General features: G+C 38.8%; 1 protein-coding gene across 1 annotated transcript in view; it reads right to left on the bottom strand.

Annotated features, from left to right (window-relative positions):
• Window positions 1–21,602, bottom strand: part of NSL1 (NSL1 component of MIS12 kinetochore complex) — a 55,547-nt gene that overhangs the window by 2,765 nt on the left and 31,180 nt on the right. The window contains exon 5 of the mRNA XM_059073467.2: window positions 1,797–1,864. Coding sequence (XP_058929450.2) covers window positions 1,797–1,864 — 68 coding nt within the window. The remainder of the gene's footprint in view (window positions 1–1,796; window positions 1,865–21,602) is intronic.

Raw genomic sequence — 21,602 nt, 5'->3', positions numbered from 1 at the left:
CTTTTTCTAAAACCTAATTTTTTAGGTCATAGATATTCAACTTTACCTTAAAATACCAGTTTTAGCTGAGGAATTTTCACAAAAAGCTAAAACTAAAAAGATATGTTCTGTTCCTATAATGCCTGGTAGTAAAATAAAACTCTGGCAAAAACAGGAGGTAACACAATTTCAGAGTTTAAAATTTAATGTCTGAAATTCCATATTTTAGGATAGTAAGTATTTTAGAAATGATAATTATCAAGAGCAGGGATCAGCACATTTTTCCTGTAAAGGGCCATACAGTAAACATTTTAGGCTCTGAGGGCCTTTACATCTCTGTCGCAACTATTCAACTTTCCTGTTGTAATGTAAAGAAGCCATAAACAATAAGTAAATGAATGTACATGGCTGTGTTCCAAAATAGTTTTATTTACAGAAACAGGTGGCAGGCTGGATTTTACCCTGTCCCACCAGTTTGCCAACTCCTGATTAAGAACATGTTATGAGAGAAGTGTGAGTACCAGAAAATCATGGCATCAGTACAAACCACAAAAGAATGTTACAGAAGATGATCAAAACAGAGGAGATTCTGAAGGAGTTTTAAAATAATTTTCATGTACTAGAAATCTAAATATTTTCTGTTTGGGCAAAATAAATGTCAATAGTATAAACAATTTTATGATAATAATATTAAAACTCCAAGTTGGATATGCAGTTGATGGAAGAAATTTTCACATATTGAGGTATGGGGAAATCACTCTGGCTTATACATGATTTAGCCTGAACTTTATGCTAACTGAAACAGCCTGTCTTGTGGCCTGTTAAACATACACTGTACCTCTGCTTTCATCATTAAAGAAAAGAATTTGTTCATCATCCACTTACATAAAGGGTTAAGGTGCAACCCACTGCAGCCACCCAAGACAGTGAGCCCTCAGGGGAATTCAGGCATTCTGTGCTTTGGATGTACAGGCTTCTAGATAGTTAAGATGCATATTTAAGGATGAATTTCAATAAACCCAGATTCTTGCATCTTCCCATACACAGAAAAAATCCTAAATTCATTAACTTGAGATGTCTGTTCTTTGTGGTTAGCAGTAATCTTTTACCAAGCTATAACATTGACCACATTTTTTCCAGCCAAACAAGTTCATGTATCCTGGCTCCTCCCCTACCCCTTCGGAGAAGTCCCAGCAGAGCTACTGAGAAGCTGTTTCCTGGGCTATAGTCCTCAGTTTGGCTCTAATAAAACTCTTCTTCTATTCTTACTGTATATTGTTTATTGATTATTTGCATCAACACAGTATAATATAGTGGTTAAGAGTATAGGCTCTGGAGCTAAACATCTAGGGTTTAAATCCTGGCACAATTATTTATTGGGGCAATCTACTTAGCCCCTCTGTGCCTTGGTTTCCTTATCTGTAAAACAGTAGCAGTACCTATCTCAGAGGGTTAGTGTAAGGATTAAATGAGAAAATATAATACATGTAAAGCAGTTAGATGGTGCTTAATCCATACTAAATGCTGACTAAATGTTAACTGGTATTATTATCCAAAATTGTTTGACAGATTGCTAACTCTCAGATCTCAAAAATAGAACCAACCTTTAAAGAAGCCAGGTATAATACTGGCACATAGTAGGTGCCTAATACATGTTAGTTATCCTGAATGTTACCGTCACTTAATAAATTCATTAAAGATCTATTTAAAAGACTACTGAGAATTCCTGTTATAACAGACTAAAACACCTATGAGTGCTAAAAGCAAACACCTAGCCACACACGTTATTCACTTATAATTCAGTATGCAGCTTTTACCTTCATGGCTTCACTGATCTCCTTAGCTATTGTTTCTCCTCTGCATTTCAAGTTTTCCATACGAGGGGCTGCAAAGAAACCGTCAAACAGTATTTTAGGCTTTTTATCTAATACCAAGTCATAAAAGACATGCAGATGCGATCTGGACAACAATCTGTTTGGACTATTCACCTTAGCTCAATCTTTCTTAGAATACTTTGTAATCTATTTAAAACAAGTGCCCTATTAAGTTTATCTAGATAAATAAAGACTGTGAAAATATTAGAATAGCAGAGAAAAACTTACGGTTATAAGTATAAAATGATAGACGGGGACGTCCCTGGTGGCACAGTGGTTAAGAATCTGCCTGGCACGGGTCTGAGCTCTGGTCCGGGAAGATCTCACATGCCACGGAGCAACTGAGCCCCTGCGCTACAACTACTGAGCCTGCGCTCTAGAGCCCACGAGCCACAACTACTGAAGCCCATGCACCTAGAGCCCGTGCTCCACAACAAGAAAAGCCACCGCAACGAGAAGCCTGTGCACTGCAACAAAGAGTAGCCCCTGCTCACCGCAACTAGAGAAAGCCTGCGTGCAGCAACGGAGACCCAATGCAGCCAAAAATCAATCAATCAATAATTTTTTTAAAATAAAATAAATAAAATGATAGACAACAAGAGTTGTACTATGAGTAGTCTTAACACTGTGTCCCTAAAACAGAACCTAAGGTTTGTTCTGCATATTATCTACCACTATGTTTAACATTTTCAAGCACTATCATCACATTTCAAAATAAATATAGGCTAATATTTGGTATCTGTAGTACTCTGAATTTTATAAAAGTAAAACATATTTGAACTAGAATATACAGTCACACTACATCAAGGACATCTAGATGGAGTTTCTGAAAAAGAAAATGTGGAATAGATTGTCAGTAATATTCATTTTTCTTTCCTTACTTCCTCAATGCTTTTCTTTTTTTAAAAATTATTTGTTTGTTTGTTTGTTTATTTATTTATTTATGGCTGTGTTGGGTCTTCGCTGCTGCACGTGGGCTTTCTCTAGCTGCGGCGAGCGGGGGCTACTCTTCATTGAGGTGCAGGGGCTTCTCGTTGTGGTTGTTTCTCTTGTTGTGGAGCATGAGATCTAGGCACGCGGGTTTCGGTAGTTGTGGCATGCAGGCTCAGTAGTTGTGGCACATGGGCTTAGTTGCTCTGCGGCATGTGGGATCTTCCCGGACCAGGGCTCAAACCCATGTCCCCTGCATTGGCCAGTGGATTCTTAACCACTGCATCACCAGGGAAGCCCCACTCGATGCTTTTCTGATTCCTAATACATTTTCTTTTCTTCCAATCTGTGTTACAAATGTTCATGCCTACTTCATAACAGAACTGCATATTTAATGATACCTCTGTATAAAAATCCTACTAAAACTCCAAGTGAAACTGGAGATAAGAAAAATCATTCCACTATGAAATCATCTACAAATTAGTTTTTAGAAGAGTAGTTCTCACTAGAAATTTCTTAAAGTCTAAGCAAGTATATAACTATGTTAAGAAGGCCACAGTTTTACTGACTTCAACAGATTGGCAAATAAGCCAAGCAAAGAATTTCTTTCATAGCTGCTCTTTTTCTTTTCTGACTTTTCTTGGCTCAAAAAAGTGAGAACACATTTAGAAAAAAGAAAATGAATAGCAAAGGCAACTGAGAGATGCCGGAGAGGGTGTGGAGAAAAGGGAAACCTCTTGCACTGTTGGTGGGAATGTAAATTGATACAGCCACTATGGAGAACAGTATGGAGGTTCTTTAAAAAACTAAAAATAGAACTACCATATGACCCAGCAATCCCACTCCTAGGCATATACCCTTAGAAAACCATAATTAAAAAAGACACGTGCACCCCAATGTTCATAGCAGCACTATTGATAATAGCCAGGTCATGGAAGCAACCTAAATGTCCATCGAAAGATGAATGGATAAAGATGTGGTACATATATACAATGGAATGTTACTCAGCCTTAAAAAGGAACGAAATTGGGTCATTGTAGAGACGTGGATGGACCTAGAGGCTGTCATACAGAGTGAAGTAAGTCGGAAAGAGAAAAACAAATATCTTTTTATTAATGCATGTGTGTGGAATCTAGAAAAATGGTATAGATGATCTTATTTGCAAAGCAAAAACAGAGACACAGATGTAGAGAACAAACATGGATATAAAGGGGGAAGGGGCAGGGTGGGATAAACTGGGAGATTGGGACTGACATATATATACTATTGATACTATGTATAAAATAGATAACTAATGAAAACCTACTGTATAGCACAGGGAACTCTACTCAATGCTTTGTGGTGACCTAAATGGGAAGGAAATCCAAAAAAGAGGGAATACACGTAATGTATAGCTGATTCACTTTGCTGTACAGTAAAAACACAACATTGTAAAGCAACTATACTCCAATAAAAATTAATTAAAAAAAAAAAGGAACTGAGAGAACGGGCACTTAAAGGAGAAAGGCAAAGGCAACATGACAGCGTCAGAAAAAGGGTTCTTGACCTTTTTTTGTTCCCAGAGATTTCTCTGGCAATTTGGTGAAGCCTATGGACCCCTTCTCAGAATATTTTTTAATGTATTTATTTTTTAAATTGAGGTATAATGTACATACAGTTAAATGCAGAACTTAAGTTTAGCATTCAATCACCTATGACAAATGTACACCAAAGACATGGGACATTTCCATCACTCCAGGAAGTTTTCTTGTGCCCCTTTCCCAATCTTCTATACAAGAAGCAACCACTCATCTGATTCTATCATTATACGTTAGTTTTGCTTACTCTAGAATTTCAGAACAATGTTTTAAAATATAATTTTAAAATATAATTACTTAAAAATTGTAATAGGTAATATAGGTGCTTCTTTATTAATGATTTAAACAAAAAGATCGAGTGGCAGGTCTAATTACCATAATAAGAAAATATGAGTATAAACAATATTGCGAGGTGTCTTCAACAACTGAAACTGAAAATACCTGTGGCTTCCAGTAGCAAAAAAAAAAAAAAAAAAAAAAAATTACAGGTACTGCTAATACTACCACCATTACCTGCATTCAATATCGAAGGAAATGCTAAATTTCAGTTTGAGGTTAATAAAAATAACAATGTAATTTTTTTCCTCTCCAAGTTTACAGCCTCCTATATTTTCAGGACCCTTGCCTTAAAATAGTATGCTAATTTAATTTTAATTCTTTTACGATTTGGGGACATTCCCCCAAGAGCACTCAGGCAATTATTAAATTTTCCCCTGGGTATGGCAAATAAATGATCCAACCTTCAGTACTCTTGTAGCAATCTGGCTTCCAGCCAGGCCCACATTCTCTCCTCATCAAACTTGCACACCTGTTTGGAGCTGCCCATTCTTCTAACATTTATTATGTACTTCCCATGGACAAATACCAGCAGTAGGGACTCAGAGTAAGGAAAAATGGTCTCTGCCCCTCAAGGAACTTTCAGTTTAAAAGAGAGAGACACATGGAAACATATAGAAACAAGTCATACTTTTTCAGAATCAGCTCAAACTTGCCCCAGGCAGGCTCTAATTTCCATGATCATTGTCACACACTCCACTCCCTGCCTGAACTGACCATCCCCCTGTGACAGGCTCCCACTGGGTCCTGAACAGTTCCAGTAAAATACCTGGAAGACTCCACTGCACTAACTTGTCTAAATGAGTGTTTCTCAACCCTATCGGATCTAACCTTCCCCTTTAAAACGTATTTTGTAAAGTCCCCTTTGCTATTCTAAAATAAATTTCATAGATATTTCTACACACATAAATGGAAATATAGACATATATACTTATCATAATAGAATATTATTTAATATGTTCAGATCCAAGCATATCAAAAAAATGTAATGAAGTACTCAGATGCCTGTACCTATTTATACTGGGTACATTTGGATTTAGGAAAATTTATATTTAGAAGCTATTCTATACAGAAAACAAAAGATCAGAGAAATAACAGATTAGATTTATTTGAATATGATGAGGAGGAAATAATCTTAAGAGTGTAGATAACATACCAAGACAAAATACAGGAGGTTGAAATGGTGAAAATTAGGAAGTACAATATATCTACAAATGAGTAGTATTTCAAAATCATTTTATTAACAAAAATATGAGATTCCTACCTTTCGCATGCTTCTATTAATTCAGTAACATTTGGTTCTATTAAAAGGACTCTCAAATCTTCTATTACGTATTTCCCATTAGCTTTGTTCTACACACAATGCTCTAAGTAATTCATCATCTTTTGAAAAAAGGGAGTATGAAAGTTGTAACTGCATCTAAAACATTTCATAATTAGACTGATAAAATGTAACTGGTTGCAAAGAGTTGTTTCTTTTTAGTTCAATTTACCTTTCCTGTGCATGTAAACTAACAGAGATAGAAAGAATATTTGAAGAAATATGATGATGTAAGTCAGGATGGTGGATACCTCTGATAGCAGCAGAATACTGACAAGCAAGGAATGTAAGTAAACTTTCTTGGGTACAGAGTGTCTGTAAAGTTGGGAAGCAGAATAAATGTGTGCTACTTAACATTTGCAAATAATATACTCAATATCTTTTCCTTCAACCTCAAATTACCTTTTCAAGTAAAATTTAAAACAATGGATCCGGCCAGCTCTGGAGGCGCCCCACCAGCCAAAGCCGCGACAGTCCTGGGGACTGTGGGCAGGTTGTTTCAACAAGTAACTTAAAGACAAAACGGAAAAAGAAGGAGGTGTACACCTGAGATCATGGTGATGTGAAACCAGGGATGGCCCCTTGTGCCAGATCACTCATCCTGGAGTGAGCAAGCTGCCATGTCATGAGGACACTCAAGCAGCCCTAAGGAAAGAGCCATGTGGCAAGGAACTGAGGCCTCCTACCTACAGCCACAACACTTAGGACAAGAGCTTCAAGATGGCAGAAGAGTAAGATGTAGAGATCACCTTCCTCCCCACAAATACATCTATATGTGGAACAACTCCTACAAAACACCTACTGAACACTGGCAGAAGACCTCAGACCTCCGAAAAGGCAAGAAACTCCCCACGTACCTGGGTAGGGCAAAAGAGAAAAGTAAAAACAGACAAAAGAACAGGGACTGTACCTGCACCTCTAGGAGGGAGCTGTGAAGGAGGAAAGGTTTCCACACACTAGGAAGCCCCTTCGCACGCGCAGACTGCGGGTGGTGGAGGGGGCGGAGCTTCAGAGCCATGGAGGAGAGCGCAGCAACAGGGGTGCGGAGGACACAGCAGAGACATTCCCGCACAGAGGATCGGTGCCAACCAGCACTCATCTGCCCGAGGCTTGTCTGCTCACTCGCTGGGGCGAGTGGGGGCTGGGAGCTGAGGCTCAGGCTTCGGAGGTCAGAGCCCCACGGAGAGGACTGGGGTTGGCTGCGTGAACACAGCCTGAAGGGGTTAGTGCACCACGGCTAGCCGGGAGGGAGTCCGGAAAAAAGTCTGGAGCTGCTGAAGAGGCAAGAGACTTTTTCTTTCCTCTTTGTTTCCTGGTGCGAGAGGAGTGGGTAGATTAAGAGCGCTGCTTAAAGGAGCTCCAGAGACGGGCACAAGCCTCGGCTACCAGCGCAGAACTCAGAGACAGGCATGAGATGCTAAGGCTGCTGCTGCAGCCACCAAGAAGCCTGTGTGCAAGCACAGGTCACTCTCCACACCTCCCCTCCCAGGAGCCTGTGCAGCCCGCCACGGTCAGGGTCCCGTGATCCAGGGCCAACTTCTCCGGGAGAACAAACGGCGCGCCTCAGGCTGGTGCAACATCACGCCGGCCACTGCTGCCGTAAGCTCGCCCCGAATCCGTACCCCTCCCTCCCCCCTGCCCCGGCCTGAGTGAGCCAGAGCCCTCGAATCAGCTGCTCCTTTAACCCTGTCCTGTCTGGGTGAAGAACAGACGCACTCAGGCGACCTACACGCAGAGGCGGGGCCAAATCCAAAACTGAACCCCGGGAGCTGTGCAAACAAGGAAGAGAAAGGGAAATCTCTCCCAGCAGCCTCAGGAGCAGCGGATTAAATCTCCACAATCAACTTGACATACCCTGCATCTGTGGGATACCTGAATAGACAACGAATCATCCCAAATTGAGGAGGTGGACTTTGGAAGCAATGATACATATATTTTTTTTCCCTTTTTCTCTTTTTGTGAATGTATATGTGTATGCTTCTATGTGTGATTTTATCAGTATAGCTTTGCTTTTACCATTTGTCCTAGGGTTCTGTGTGTCTGGTTTTTTGTTTTTTGGTTTTTTTAGTATAGTTTTTAGCACTTGTTATCATTGGTGGATTTTTTTGGTGTGGCTGCTCTCTTCTTTCTTTCTTCCTTTCATTTTTTTTATTACTTAAAAATTGTTTTTTATTAATTACATTTTATTTTAATAACTTCATTTTATTTTATCTTCTTTCTTTCTTTTTCTCCCTTTTATTCTGAGCCGCGTGGATAAAAGGCTCTTGGTGCTCCAGCCAGGCATCAGGGCTGTGCCTCTGAGGTGAGAGAGCCAAGTTCAGGACACTGGTCCACAAGAGATCTCCCAGCTCCAGGTAATATCAAATGGCGAAAATCTCTCGGAGATCTCCATCTCAACACCAAGACCCAGCTCCACTCAATGACCAGCAAGCTACAGTGCTGGACACCTTATGCCAAACAACTAGCAAGACAGGAACACAACCCCACCCATTAGCAGAGAGGCTGCCTAAAATCATAATAAGGCCACAAACACCTCAAAACACACCACCAGATGTAGACCTGCCCACCAGAAAGACAAGATCCAGTCTCATCCACCAGAACACAGGCACTAATCCCCTCCAGGGACTACACAACCCACTAAACCAACCTTAGCCACTGGGGGCAGACACCGAAAACAATGGGAACTATGAACCTATAGCCTGCAAAAAGGAAAGCTCAGACACAGTAAGGTAAGCAAAATGAGAAGACAGAGAAACACACAGCAGATGAAGGAGCAAGGTAAAAACCCACCGGACCTAACAAATGAAGAGGAAAAAGGCAGTCTAACTGAAAAAGAAGTCAGAATAATGATAGTAGGGGCTTCCCTGGTGGCGCAGTGGTTGAGAGTCCGCCTGCCGATGTAGGGGACACGGGTTCATGCCCCGGTTTGGGAAGATCCCACATGCCGCGGAGCGCCTGGGCCCGTGAGCCATGGCCGCTGAGCCTGCGCGTCCGGAGCCTGTGCTCCGCAACCGGACAGGCCACAACAGTGAGAGGCCCGTGTACCGCAAAAACAAAAAAAAAAGAATAATGATAGTAAAGATGATCCCAAACCTTGGAAACAGAATGGAGAAAATACAAGAAATATTTAACAAGGACCAAGTAGAACTAAAGAGCAAACAAGCAGTGATGAACAACACAATAAATGAAATTAAAAATTCTCTAGAAGGGGTCAATAGCAGAATAACTGAGGCAGAAGAACGGATAAGTGACCTGGAAGATAAAATAGTGGAAATAACTACTGCAGAGCAGAAGAAAGAAAAAAGAATGAAAAGAATTGAGGACAGTCTCAGAGACCTCTGGGACAACATTAAATGCACCAACATTCGAATTACAGGGGTCCCAGAAGAAGAAGAGAAAAAGAAAGGCACTGAGAAAATATTTCAAGAGATTATAGTTGAAAACTTCCCTAATATGGGAAAGGAAATAGTTAATCAAGTCCAGGAAGCACAGAGAGTCCCATACAGGATAAATCCAAGACGAAACACGCCAAAATACATATTAATCAAACTATCAAAAATTAAATACAAAGAACAAACATTAAAAGCGGCAAAGGAAAAACAACAAATAACATACAAGGGAACCCCCATAAGGTTAACAGCTGATCTTTCAGCAGAAACTCTGCAAGCCAGAAGGGAGTGGCAGGACATATATAAAGTGATGAAGGGGAAAAACCTACAACCAAGATTACTCTACCCAGCAAGGATATCATTCAGATTTGATGGAGAAATTAAAACCTTTACAGACAAGCAAAAGCTAAGAGAATTCAGCACCACCAAACCAGCTTTACAACAAATGCTAAAGGAACTTCTCTAGGCAGGAAACAAAAGAGATGGAAAAGACCTACAATAACAAACCCAAGACAATTAAGAAAATGGTAATAGGAACGTACATATTGATAATTACCTTAAATGTAAATGGATTAAATGCTCCCACAAAAATACATAGACTGGCTGAATGGATACAAAAACAAGACCCGTATATATGCTGTCTACAAGAGACCCAATTCAGACCTAGGGACACATACAGCCTGAAAGTGAGGGGACGGAAAAGTATACTCCATACAAATGGAAATCAAAAGAAAGCTGGAGTAGCAATTTGCATATAAGACAAAACAGACTTTTAAAAAAGACTATTATAAGAGACAAAGAAGGACACTACATAATGATCAAGGGATCAATCCAAAAAGAAGATATAACAATTGTAAATATTTATGCACCCAACAAAGGAGCACCTCAATATGGCAAATACTAACATCCATAAAAGGGGAAATCGACAGTAACACAATCATAGTAGGGGACTTTAACACCACACTTTCACCAATGGACAGATCATCCAAAATGAAAATAAATAAGGAAATACAAGCTTTAAATGAGACATTAAATAACGTGGACTTAGTTGATAATTATAGGACATTCCATCCAAAAACAACAGAATACACTTTCTTCTCAAGTGCTCATGGAACATTTTCCAGGATAGATCATATCTTGGGTCACAAATCAAGCCTTGGTAGATTTAAGAAAATTTAAATCATATCAAGTATCTTCTCCAACCACAATGCTATAAGACTAGATACCAATCACAGGAAAAAAGCTGTAAAAAATACAAACACATGGATGCTAAACAATACACTGCTTAATAACCAAGAGTTCAGCGAAGAAAGCAAAGAGGAAATCAAAAAAATACCTAGAAACAAATAACAATGAAAACACAATGACCCAAAACCTATGAGATGCAGCAAAAGCAGTTCTAAGAGGGAAGTTTATAGCAATACAATCCTACCTCAAGAAACATCTCAAATAAACAACCTTACAACTAAAGCAATTAGAGAATGAAGAACAAAAAACACCCAAAGTTAGCAGAAGGAAAGAAATCATAAAGATAAGATCAGAAATAAATGAAAAAGAAATGAAGGAAATGATAGCAAAGATCAATAAAACTAAAAGCTGGTTTTTGAGAAGATAAACAAAATTGATAAACCATTAGCCAGACTCATCAAGAAAAAAAGGGAGAAGACTCAAATCAATAGAATTAGAAATGAAAAAGAAGAAGTAACAACTGACACTGCAGAAATACAAAGGATCATGAGAGACTACTACAAACAACTACATGCCAATAAAATGGAGAACCTGGAAGAAATGGACAAATCCTTAGAAATGCACAACCTTCCGGAGTGAACCAGGAAGAAATAGAAAATATGAACAGGCCAATCACAAGCAATGAAATGGAAACTGTGATTAAAAATCTTCCAACAAACAAAAGCCCAGGACCAGATGGTTTCACAGATGAATTCTATCAAACATTTGGAGAAGAGCTAACACCTATCCTTCTCAAACTCTTCCAAAATATAGCAGAGGGACGAACACTCCCAAACTCATTCTATGAGGCCACCATCACCCTGATACCAAAACCAGACAAAGATGTCACAAAGAAAGAAAACTACAGGCCAATATCACTGATGAACATAGATGCAAACATCCTCAGCAAAATACTAGCAAACAGAATACAACAGCACATTAAAAGGATCATACACCATGATCAAGTGGGGTTTAACCCAGGAATGCAAGGATTCTTCAACATACGAAATCAATGAATGTGATACACCATATTAACAAATTGAAGGAGAAAAACCATGTGATCATCTCAAAAGATGCACAGAAAGCTTTTGACAAAATTCAACACCCATTTATGATAAAAAACCCTCCAGAAAGTAGGCATAGAGGGAACTTACCTCAACATAATAAAGGCCATATATGACAAACCCACAGCCCACATCATCCTCAATGGTGAAAAAACTGAAACCATTTCCAATAAGATCCGGAACAAAAGAAATAAAAGGAATCCAAATCAGAAAAGAAGAAGTAAAGCTGTCACTGTTTGCAGATGACATGATACTATACATGGAGGATCCTAAAGATGCTACCAGAAAACTACTAGAGCTAATCAATGAATTCGGTAAAGTAGCAGGATACTAAATTAATGCACAGAAATATCTTGCATTCCTATACACTAATGATGAAAAATCTGAAAGTGAAATTAAGAAAACACTCCCATTTACCATTGCAACAAAAAGAATAAAATATCTAGGGATAAACCTACCCAAGGAGAAAAAAGACCTCTATGTAGAAAATTATAAGACACTGATGAAAGAAATTAAAGATGATACAAATAGATGGAGAGATATACCGTGTTCTTGGATTGGCAGAATCAACATTGTGAAAATGACTATACTACCCAAAGCAATCTACAGATTCATCGCAATCCCTATCAAACTGCCACTGGCATTTTTCACAGAACTAGAACAAAAAATTTCACAATTTGTATGAAAACACAAAAGACCCCGAATATCCAAAGCAATCTTGAGGGAAAAAACAGCTGGAGGAATCAAGTTGCCTGACTTCAAATTATACTACAAAGCTACAGTAATCAAGACAGTATGGTACTGGCACAAAAACAGAAATATAGATCAATGGAACAGGATAGAAAGCCCAGAGATAAATCCACACACACATGATAACCTTATCTTTGATAAATGAGGCAAGAATATACAGTGCAGAAAAGACAGCCTCTTCAATATGTGGTGCTGGGAAAACTGGACGGCTACATGTAAAAGAATGAAATTAGAACACTCCATAACACCATATACAAAAATAAACTCAAAATGGATTAAAGACCTAAATGTAAGGCCAGACACTATGAAACTCTTAGAGGAAAACATAGGCAGAACACTCTATGACATAAATCACAGCAAGATCCTTTTTGACCCACCTCCTAGAGAAATGGAAATAAAACCAAAAATAAATAAATGGGACCTAATGAAACCTAAAAGCTTTTGCACAGCAAAGGATACCATAAATAAGACAAAAAGACAACCCTCAGAATGAGAGAAAATATTTGCAAATGAAGCAACTGACAAAGGATTAATCTCCAAAATTTACAAGCAACTCAGGCAGCTCAATAACAAAAAAACACACAACAGAATGCAAAAATGGGCAGAAGACCTAAATAGACATTTCTCCAAAGAAGATATACAGATTGCCAACAAACACATGAAAGAATGCTCAACATCATTAATCATTAGAGAAATGCAAATCAAAACTATAATGAGAATCATCTCACACCGGTCAGAATGGCTATCATCAAAAAAATCTACAAACAATAAATGCTGGAGAGGGCGTGGTGAAAAGGGAACCCTCTTGTACTGTTGGTGGGAATGTAAATTGATACAGCCACTATGGAGAAGAGTCTGGAGGTTCCTTAAAAAACTAAAAATAGAACTACCATACGACCCAGCAGTCCCACTACTGGGCATATACCCTGAGAAAAACATAATTCAAAAAGAGTCATGTACCACAATGTTCACTGCAGCTCTATTTACAATAGCCAGGACATGGCAGCAACCTAAGTGTCCATCAACAGATGAATGGATAAAGAAGATGTGGCACATATAAACAATGGAATATTACTCAGCCATAAAAAGATACAAAATTGAGTTATTTGTAGTGAGGTGGATGGATGTAGTCTGTCATAGAGTGAAGTAAGTCAGAAAGAGAAAAACAAACACCATATGCTAACACATGTATATGGAATAATTTTTAAAAAAAGGTCATATAGAACCTAGGGGCAAGATGGGAATAAAGACGCAGACCTACTAGAGAAACGGACTTGAGGATACGGGGAGGGGGAAGGGTAAGCTGGGACAAAGTGAGAGAGTGGCATGGACATATATACACTACCAAATGTAATACAGACAGCTAGTGGGAAGCAGCCACATAGCACAGGGAGATCAGCTTGGTGCTTTGTGACCACCTAGAGGGGTGGGATAGGGAGGGTGGGAGGGAGGGAGATGCATGAGGGAAGAGATATGGGGACGTATGTATATGTATAACTGATACATTTTGTTATAAGCAGAAACTAACACACCACTGTAAAGCAATTACACTCCAATAAAGATGTTAAAAAAATAAAATAAAACAATGAGTCTAACTGCTAAAATGTAAAAAAATGTAATAAATAGGATATTTTCCTGATGTTTACAGATTTTCTGGACACTTTGACTGAATTTATTGTACACATGAAAATATAATGGGCACATTATTTGAAAATGTAACATACTATTTAAAAATAAGTTTATCGTATATTTCCCAACTATGCACTCTATCTAGATCCAGGTGGCAGTTACATGTCTTAATGTGTACGTGTGTTTACCAACTCATCAAGCTGTGCACTGTATATTATAGCTCAGTATATACAAATATACACACAATAATGAACAGAATCTTCTTTTAACATTTACTCTTGAAAGTTCTTACTTTTATGTATAGAGTAAGGCAATCGTTTTCTTCTTCATCGCTATTGCATGAATCTATCATCCAAGGGATTCTTAACTTTTTTTTATAAATACATGCTACTTAAAAAAATGTTTCTTCTATAAACCCACAATGACGGACAGTAGCTGTTTTCCATCTGTTGCACAGGCAAAGACAACGTAAAAAGCACCAAGAACTTTGGGTTTGTGAGTAAAATGGAGTTAGGTCCCATGCTTGGATAACTATGAACAGATTTTCACACATGAATGTTTGGTGGAACATTCTAAAGTTGTGCTGCACTTATAAGACATTTAGTATTCCTGGCCCCTGACTACAAAATGCCAGCTTGTACCCTCCCATTACTGTGGTAACAGAAACTTCCCCCCACTTTTTCAAAGGGCCGCTAGGGGGCAGTACTGCCTCCAGTGAGAACCATGGTGTTCTTTTTCACCTTTCAGAATTTCCCTGGGAACAAGAACCTCATTCTCTTAATTTTGGATGGTCTAGTGCTGAGCATAGTGCCTGACATGTAGAGTAGGTGCTTAATAAGTATGACAGATCAAGGCTATGATAAAGTATGCTATGGAGGCACAAAGAGAGGTGAGGTCAACCTAACAGGGGAATTGAAAGGAGAGTAAAAACTTCATGGATGTTGTAAGAGAGTTGCCTAGCCTAAGAGGATTTGGATGGCTGGGGGTGAGTGGGAATAGGAGGTGGGTGGTAGAGGATGTGCTATACCAAAACAAGGGAATAAATCAAGAAAGAAGAAAACACAGGAACCAGGAAACATGATCCAAAACAGAGAAGTAAAGGAAATTCCCAGGATGATGAGGAAAGGAACAGACAGGATGAAAGCTTTGCAGCAGGCCTAGAGAGCAAACAGTCCAGATTAGACTAGGAAGACAAACGGCTCCCAGAGGAATACCTCCAAGAAAAAAAGGAAAGGGTTTTAAAAATGGATTTGATGGATGACCATTTGATGGAAGTGTTTACTATACTGAGAGGAATTTTACAGTTCTATTGAAGTGTTTGGGAAAGAATTAGTGAAAGACACAACAGCAAACAAAGCAAACAGAAAAATAAAGCATTCTGAAGGGGGATGGGAAGATGTTCAAGAAAGAAAATATACTCATAGTATGATTACCTGACTCATTTGAAGAACATTTAACATAACAATATCAATGCTAAATACTAGTGATTATTTCTGACAAAAAATAAGAGATTACAAGTAAAGCTGATGTGTGTAGATTATTCTCTTGAGAAACCTGGCTATGAAAAGGAGGAGAGTTCAGGGAAAAGAAACACAATGGCATGAAAGCTTTCCCTACTTGATCCTACGACAGCCCATTTGTGTAGTATTATGGGCTGTCACATATTGCCAATTAATCTTATGTAATAACTTTAGCAACTCTGTGAGGCAAGCAGGTTTCATCAGCCTCCTTTTATAGACAGGGAAAAAGAAGCTGTTGAGGGCTGAGAAATGTATCTGAACTGAATGAATAAATGAATAAACACTGAACAGAATTAGAACCCACAGCACATGCTCTTCTGTATTCTATACATAATTTTCCAAAATATCACTTTGCCAGGAATTATACTATACTCAGAAGAATGATCAAAAATTAGCTCCAATATAATGAAAATCTCTTGAAATAAAAATAAGTTATGCCTGGTAAAGAATTAAAAGTAGGGCTTCCCTGGTGGCGCAGTGGTTGAGGGTCCGCCTGCCGGTGCAGGGGACACGGGTTCGTGCCCCGGTCCGGGAGGATCCCACGTGCCGCGGAGCGGCTGGGCCCGTGAGTCATGGCTGCTGAGCCTGCGCTCCGCAATGGGAGAGGCCCACGTACCACAAAAAAAAAAAAAAAAAAAAAAGAATTAAAAGTAGAATAAGTCTAGAGTTAAATTTGTTTCAACTATTAACATTACAGTACCATTTTCTTTCTTTTTAGTTAAGGGAATTAAATTCCTTTCTTTGAAAACTAAGGATCATCAATAATTTTAGGAATAAAACCAAACACACAAAGATTTTTTTTTCTTTGGCCGCGCCGTGTGGCATGTGGGATCTTCATTCCACACTCAGGGATCGAACCCACTGCCCCCGCATTGGAAGCACAGAGTCTTAACCACTGGACTGCCAGGGAAGTCCCAAAACACAAAAAGATTAAAAAAAAACACAAGGTGGGGGGGGGACACACAATTAAATATCACTAAACATGAAATGTCGGTAAATGTATCAAAAAAGCATTTATCAACATTAACATCTGCTTAGGAAATTTCAAAATATATAAACTTTTCAATCCCTCACTTAAGATTCCTTTTAATGAATTGTTCACTTTTTGTAACTAGTAAGAGCAGATACTCCTGATATACACCCATTTGACTTAATAATGTCTCACATGCAGACAGCTGGTCCCTGCCATGCAAGAGATGGGGGATGGGCTTCCTCCAGAAGCGTTCCCAATGGCTCTCTCCATAGCCTCGATGGGAACATCTTCATGGCACCACTGTTCATCCTCTCACCATAAACAAAGGTGTTTAGGAATCCAAACTATTCCCTCCTATTTAAACATCATGTATTAGAAATAATGTGCATCTGAAATGTGATTCTCCTAATGTTTTTCATCATAAATGTGCAGTATTGATATTTCAGCTACACTGTAGGTTACATAGATCTTTAAAGGGTAGCCTAGAAACTTATTCATTTATAATACCATTTGTAAATTTTTTTTTCAGGGGGAAATACAATTCAAATTCCAAAGCTCAGATTAAATATGAATGTCTGAAAATGTAAGTGGGTGACTACCTGTAAATATTCTGGCAGTGGCTTAAGCAAGTCATTAGTAGGAAAGAAGAGGAACTGCCTCTAAGTCCTCTGCTTGTAGGGTCAGCAAAAGAACTGGAACTATCATAAAGTCTACTACAGAGAAACTTAAAATAGCTCCCTGTCATCACTACATGTTTAGAGAAGGACAGGAAATAATTAAAAGGGAGTCTCATCGATAAACTTCAAATAACGTTTAAAAAATGATGATGATATGGAAGCAATGATTAGTTTTACTAATAGGATCACAAAAGGTTATAAGTGACCAATGAAAACTCATCCTATTAGTAGATAGTTAATTAAAAGATTGCTGCAAAGGTATTAAAAAGTTTGCTCTTAAAAATGTGGAAGTTATGCACCCTTGAGTACACTGCCTTCCCTAGTCACTTGCTTTCTAAAACACAGGGAAATGAAAAAGTGGAAATGAAAGATTGAGTAATCAGCCTTGTTTTGCCTTCAGGTCATTGCACTGACTAAACTAGGAAACATGAAATTCCAAAAGCCTGCACAAATTCAGAAATTCAGCAAAAAAGCATGAACTGAATGCTTCCTTTCTACTTCCACTGTATTTTATGAACATGTATGAGCAAGCATGCCTAACAGAGGATGTCTGGCTTGTACTAGTTTCTAAAGGGGTAACCAAAGGCATGAATAAGAACTATGAATTAAAAAGTAGCATCCCTGGTGAAAATGAAACCAAAAACTAAGCAGTGATTTATGACTTTCTGGAAGGTAACACTTCGCTACAATTTAAACACATCTGTTTAACACACCTGCTAGGTAGCAGGTATGTAATCCTCTGCAACCACTCCCACATACACCTCACCAGCTCCTTCAATATTGAAGAGTTGCATCTGTCTTAAGGTACCACATACTTTCAAACTCCTAGCTTGTGTTACCTGGTCTCAGCCAAGTCTCTAACCTTATCCTGTAATGCTCTTTCCCTCTATTTCTTCCACCACAGCTTCAGTGGTCTCTTGTTCTATACTCAACCTTATTCTTAACTTAGGAAACTTGTTCTAGCTCTTCTCTCTAACTGAAAAGTTCTTCCTCTTGATTGTCACAAGGTAAATTCCTTCTTGCTGCTTCCTCAGAAAAGTGTTTCCCGTCACCTAAACACACCACCCTAGCACTGATTTTACTTATTTATTTTCCTATTTGTTGATACTTTTCTTCTCCCACTAGAACATAAGCTCCACAGAGCAAGGACCCTGTCTGTGTTGTTCACCATTACATCCTCCACAGTGAGAACAGTTCTGGCATATAGTAGACATTCAATAAATATGCTGAATGGATGGGTGAATAATAATCAGGCAGTAAGTATTTACTGAGCATAATACTGTATCATGCTAACACAAAGTAAAAAGCTCATGAAGCAAACACAATAGTATAACAGTGTTTCATGCAAACACAAAGTAAAAAGCTCATGAAGCTTTCAGTTTTGTGAGAAACCATAAAGAAACACACAAATACATATCGTAACAAATGATATTAAGGAAATAAAAAAGGGTTATCATAGAGAACTGGAGAGAGGCTATTTTAGTTAGGGTAGTTAGGGAAGATCCTCTGAGGAGGTAGCGTTTAAATGTGAAAGAAAAATTGAGAAGATGTCAACCTTAGAAGCCCTGGGGAAAATAAACTCAGGCACTTATGGTTAATTAATCTACGACAAAGGAGGCAAGAATGTACAATGGATAAAAGACAGTCTCTTCAACAAGTGGTGCTGGGAAAACTGGACAGCTACATGTAAAAGAATGAAATTAGAACATTCTCTAGCACCACACACAAAAGCAAACTCAAAATGGATTAAAGACCTAAATGTAAGACTGGATACTATAAAACTCCTAAAGGAAAACATAGGCAGAAAACTCTTTAACAAAAATCACAGCAATGTTTTTTTTGGATGTGTCTCCTACAGTAATGGAAATAAAAACAAAAGTAAACAAATGGGACCTAATTAAACTTAAAACGTTTTGCACATCAAAGGAAACCATCAACAAAACAAAAATACAGCCTATGGAATGGGAGGAAATACTTGCAAACTATGTGACCAACAGGGAATTTCCAAAAATACACAAACACCTCATATGGCTCAATATCAAAAACAAACAAACAAAAAAACACCCAATCAAAAAATGAGCCCAGAGACTTCCCTGGTGGCACAGCGGTTAAGAATCCGCCTGCCAATGCAGGGGACACTGGTTCGAGCCCTGGTCCGGGAAGATCCCACATGCTGCAGAGCAACTAAGCCCGTGCGCCACACTACTGAGGCTGCGCTCTAGAGCCCATGAGCCACAACTACTGAAGCCCGCGTGCCTAGAGCCTGTGCTCCACAACATGAGAAGCCACTACAATGAGAAGCCCGTGCACTGCAACAAAGAGTAGCCCCTGCTCGCCGCAACTAGAGAAAGCCAGCGAGCAGCAACGAAGACCCAATGCAGCCCAAAATAAATAATTGTATTTAAAAAAAAAAGCAGAATACCTAAACAGACATTTCTCCAAAGATGATGTACAGATGGCCAACAGGCACATGAAAAGATGCTCAACATCACTAATTATTTAAGAAATGCAAATCAAAACAATAATGAGGTATCACCTCACACTAGTCAGAATGGCCATCATCAGAAAGTCTACAAATAAATGCTGGAGGGCTTCCCTGGTGGTGCAGTGGTTGAGAATCCGCCTGCCGATGCAGGGGACACGGGTTTGTGCCCCCGTCCGGGAAGATCCCACATGCCGCGGAGCGGCTGGGCCCGTGAGCCATGGCCACTGAGTCTGCGTGTCCGGAGCCTGTGCTCTGCAACGGGAGAGGCCACAACAGTGAGAGGCCCGCGTACTGCAAAAAAAATAATAATAATAAAATAAAATAAAAATAAATAAATAAATGCTGGAGAGGGTGTGGAGAAAAGGGAACCCTCCTACACTGCTGGTGGGAATGTAAATTGGTGAAGCCACTATGGAGAACAGTATGGAGATTCCTTAAACAACTAAAAATAGAGCTACCAGCAATTCCACTCCTGGGAATTTATTTGGAGAAAGCTACAATTTGAAAAGACACATGCACCCCAATGTTCATAGCAGCACTATTTATAATAGCCAAGACATGAAAACAACCTAAGTGTCTACTGACAGATGAATGGATAAAGAAGCTGTGGTATATATACACAATGGAATACTACTCAACCATAAAAAGAATGAAATAATGCCATTTGCAGCAACATGGATGGACCTAGAGATTATCATGCTAAGTGAAGTCAGACAGAGAAAGACAAATATCATCTGATACTGCTTATATGTGGAATCTAAAAATAATGATACAAATGAATTTATTTACAAAACAGAAATAGACTCACAGACATAGAAAACGAACTTATGGTTACCAAAGGGGAAAAGATAGGAGGAATAAATCAGGAGTTTGGGATTAAAATATACACACTACTATATATAAAATACATAACCAACAAGGACCTACTGTATAGCACAGGGAACTCTACTCATTATCTTATAGTAACCTACAATGGAAAATAACCTAAAATAAATAAATAAATATATGTGTGTATATATATATATATATATATATATATATATATATATATATATATATATACCACTTTGCTATACACCTGAAAGTAACCCAACATTGTAAATCAACTATATTTCAATAACAATTAAAAAAATAAAGAAGCATTGGGAAGAAGCATATGTGAAAGTGAGGCACTTTCAAAGAACTGAAAGATGGGGTCTAGGGCTACAGCAAAAAGTGCCTGAGGGGCCAGGTCATGTAAAGGAATGCTGAGAAGTTTGAAGTCTATTTTATATATATATATATATATATATATATATATTTTTTTTTTTTTTTTTTTTTTTTTGCATTACGTGGGCCTCTCACTGTTGTGGCCTCTCCTGTTGCGGAGCACAGGCTCCAGACGCGCAGGCTCAGTGGCCATGGCTCACGAGCCCAGCCGCTCTGCAGCATGTGGGATCTTCCCAGACCGGGGCACGAACCCGTGTCTCCTGCATCGGCAGGCGGACTCGCAACCACTGCACCACCAGGGAAGCCCTATTATATATTTTTTTTAATTGGAAGATTTTAGGATTTTAAGCAAAGGAATTAAAGTCGATTTGTGATTTTAAGAGTATCCTAGATTTTTTATTCAAGTTGGTCTTGGAAGTTCATAAACTCCCCACCTTTGTCCAAAACACCATTGGATAAATATAGAAAATTTTAAAAAACAAATCCCAAAGCATATATAAAGTAAACATTTCTTTGAACCAGAATAAAGCAGATGAGAAAAAGCTGTAAGTCAGTCTAAAGCTGCAGATCCACTGGTAGGCAGATGGTTAGGTAGGCAATAAGTAACCAGGAATTTGCTTCCCACAAGATAAAAGGGGATCAAAGTGCTCCAGAGGGGCAGG

This window comes from Kogia breviceps, chromosome 1 (genome assembly GCF_026419965.1).
Source record: "Kogia breviceps isolate mKogBre1 chromosome 1, mKogBre1 haplotype 1, whole genome shotgun sequence".
Taxonomy (NCBI): Eukaryota; Metazoa; Chordata; class Mammalia; order Artiodactyla; family Physeteridae; genus Kogia; species Kogia breviceps.
The sequence above is the reverse complement of the archived record's forward strand: the minus strand, read 5'-3'. Positions and strand labels throughout refer to the sequence as shown.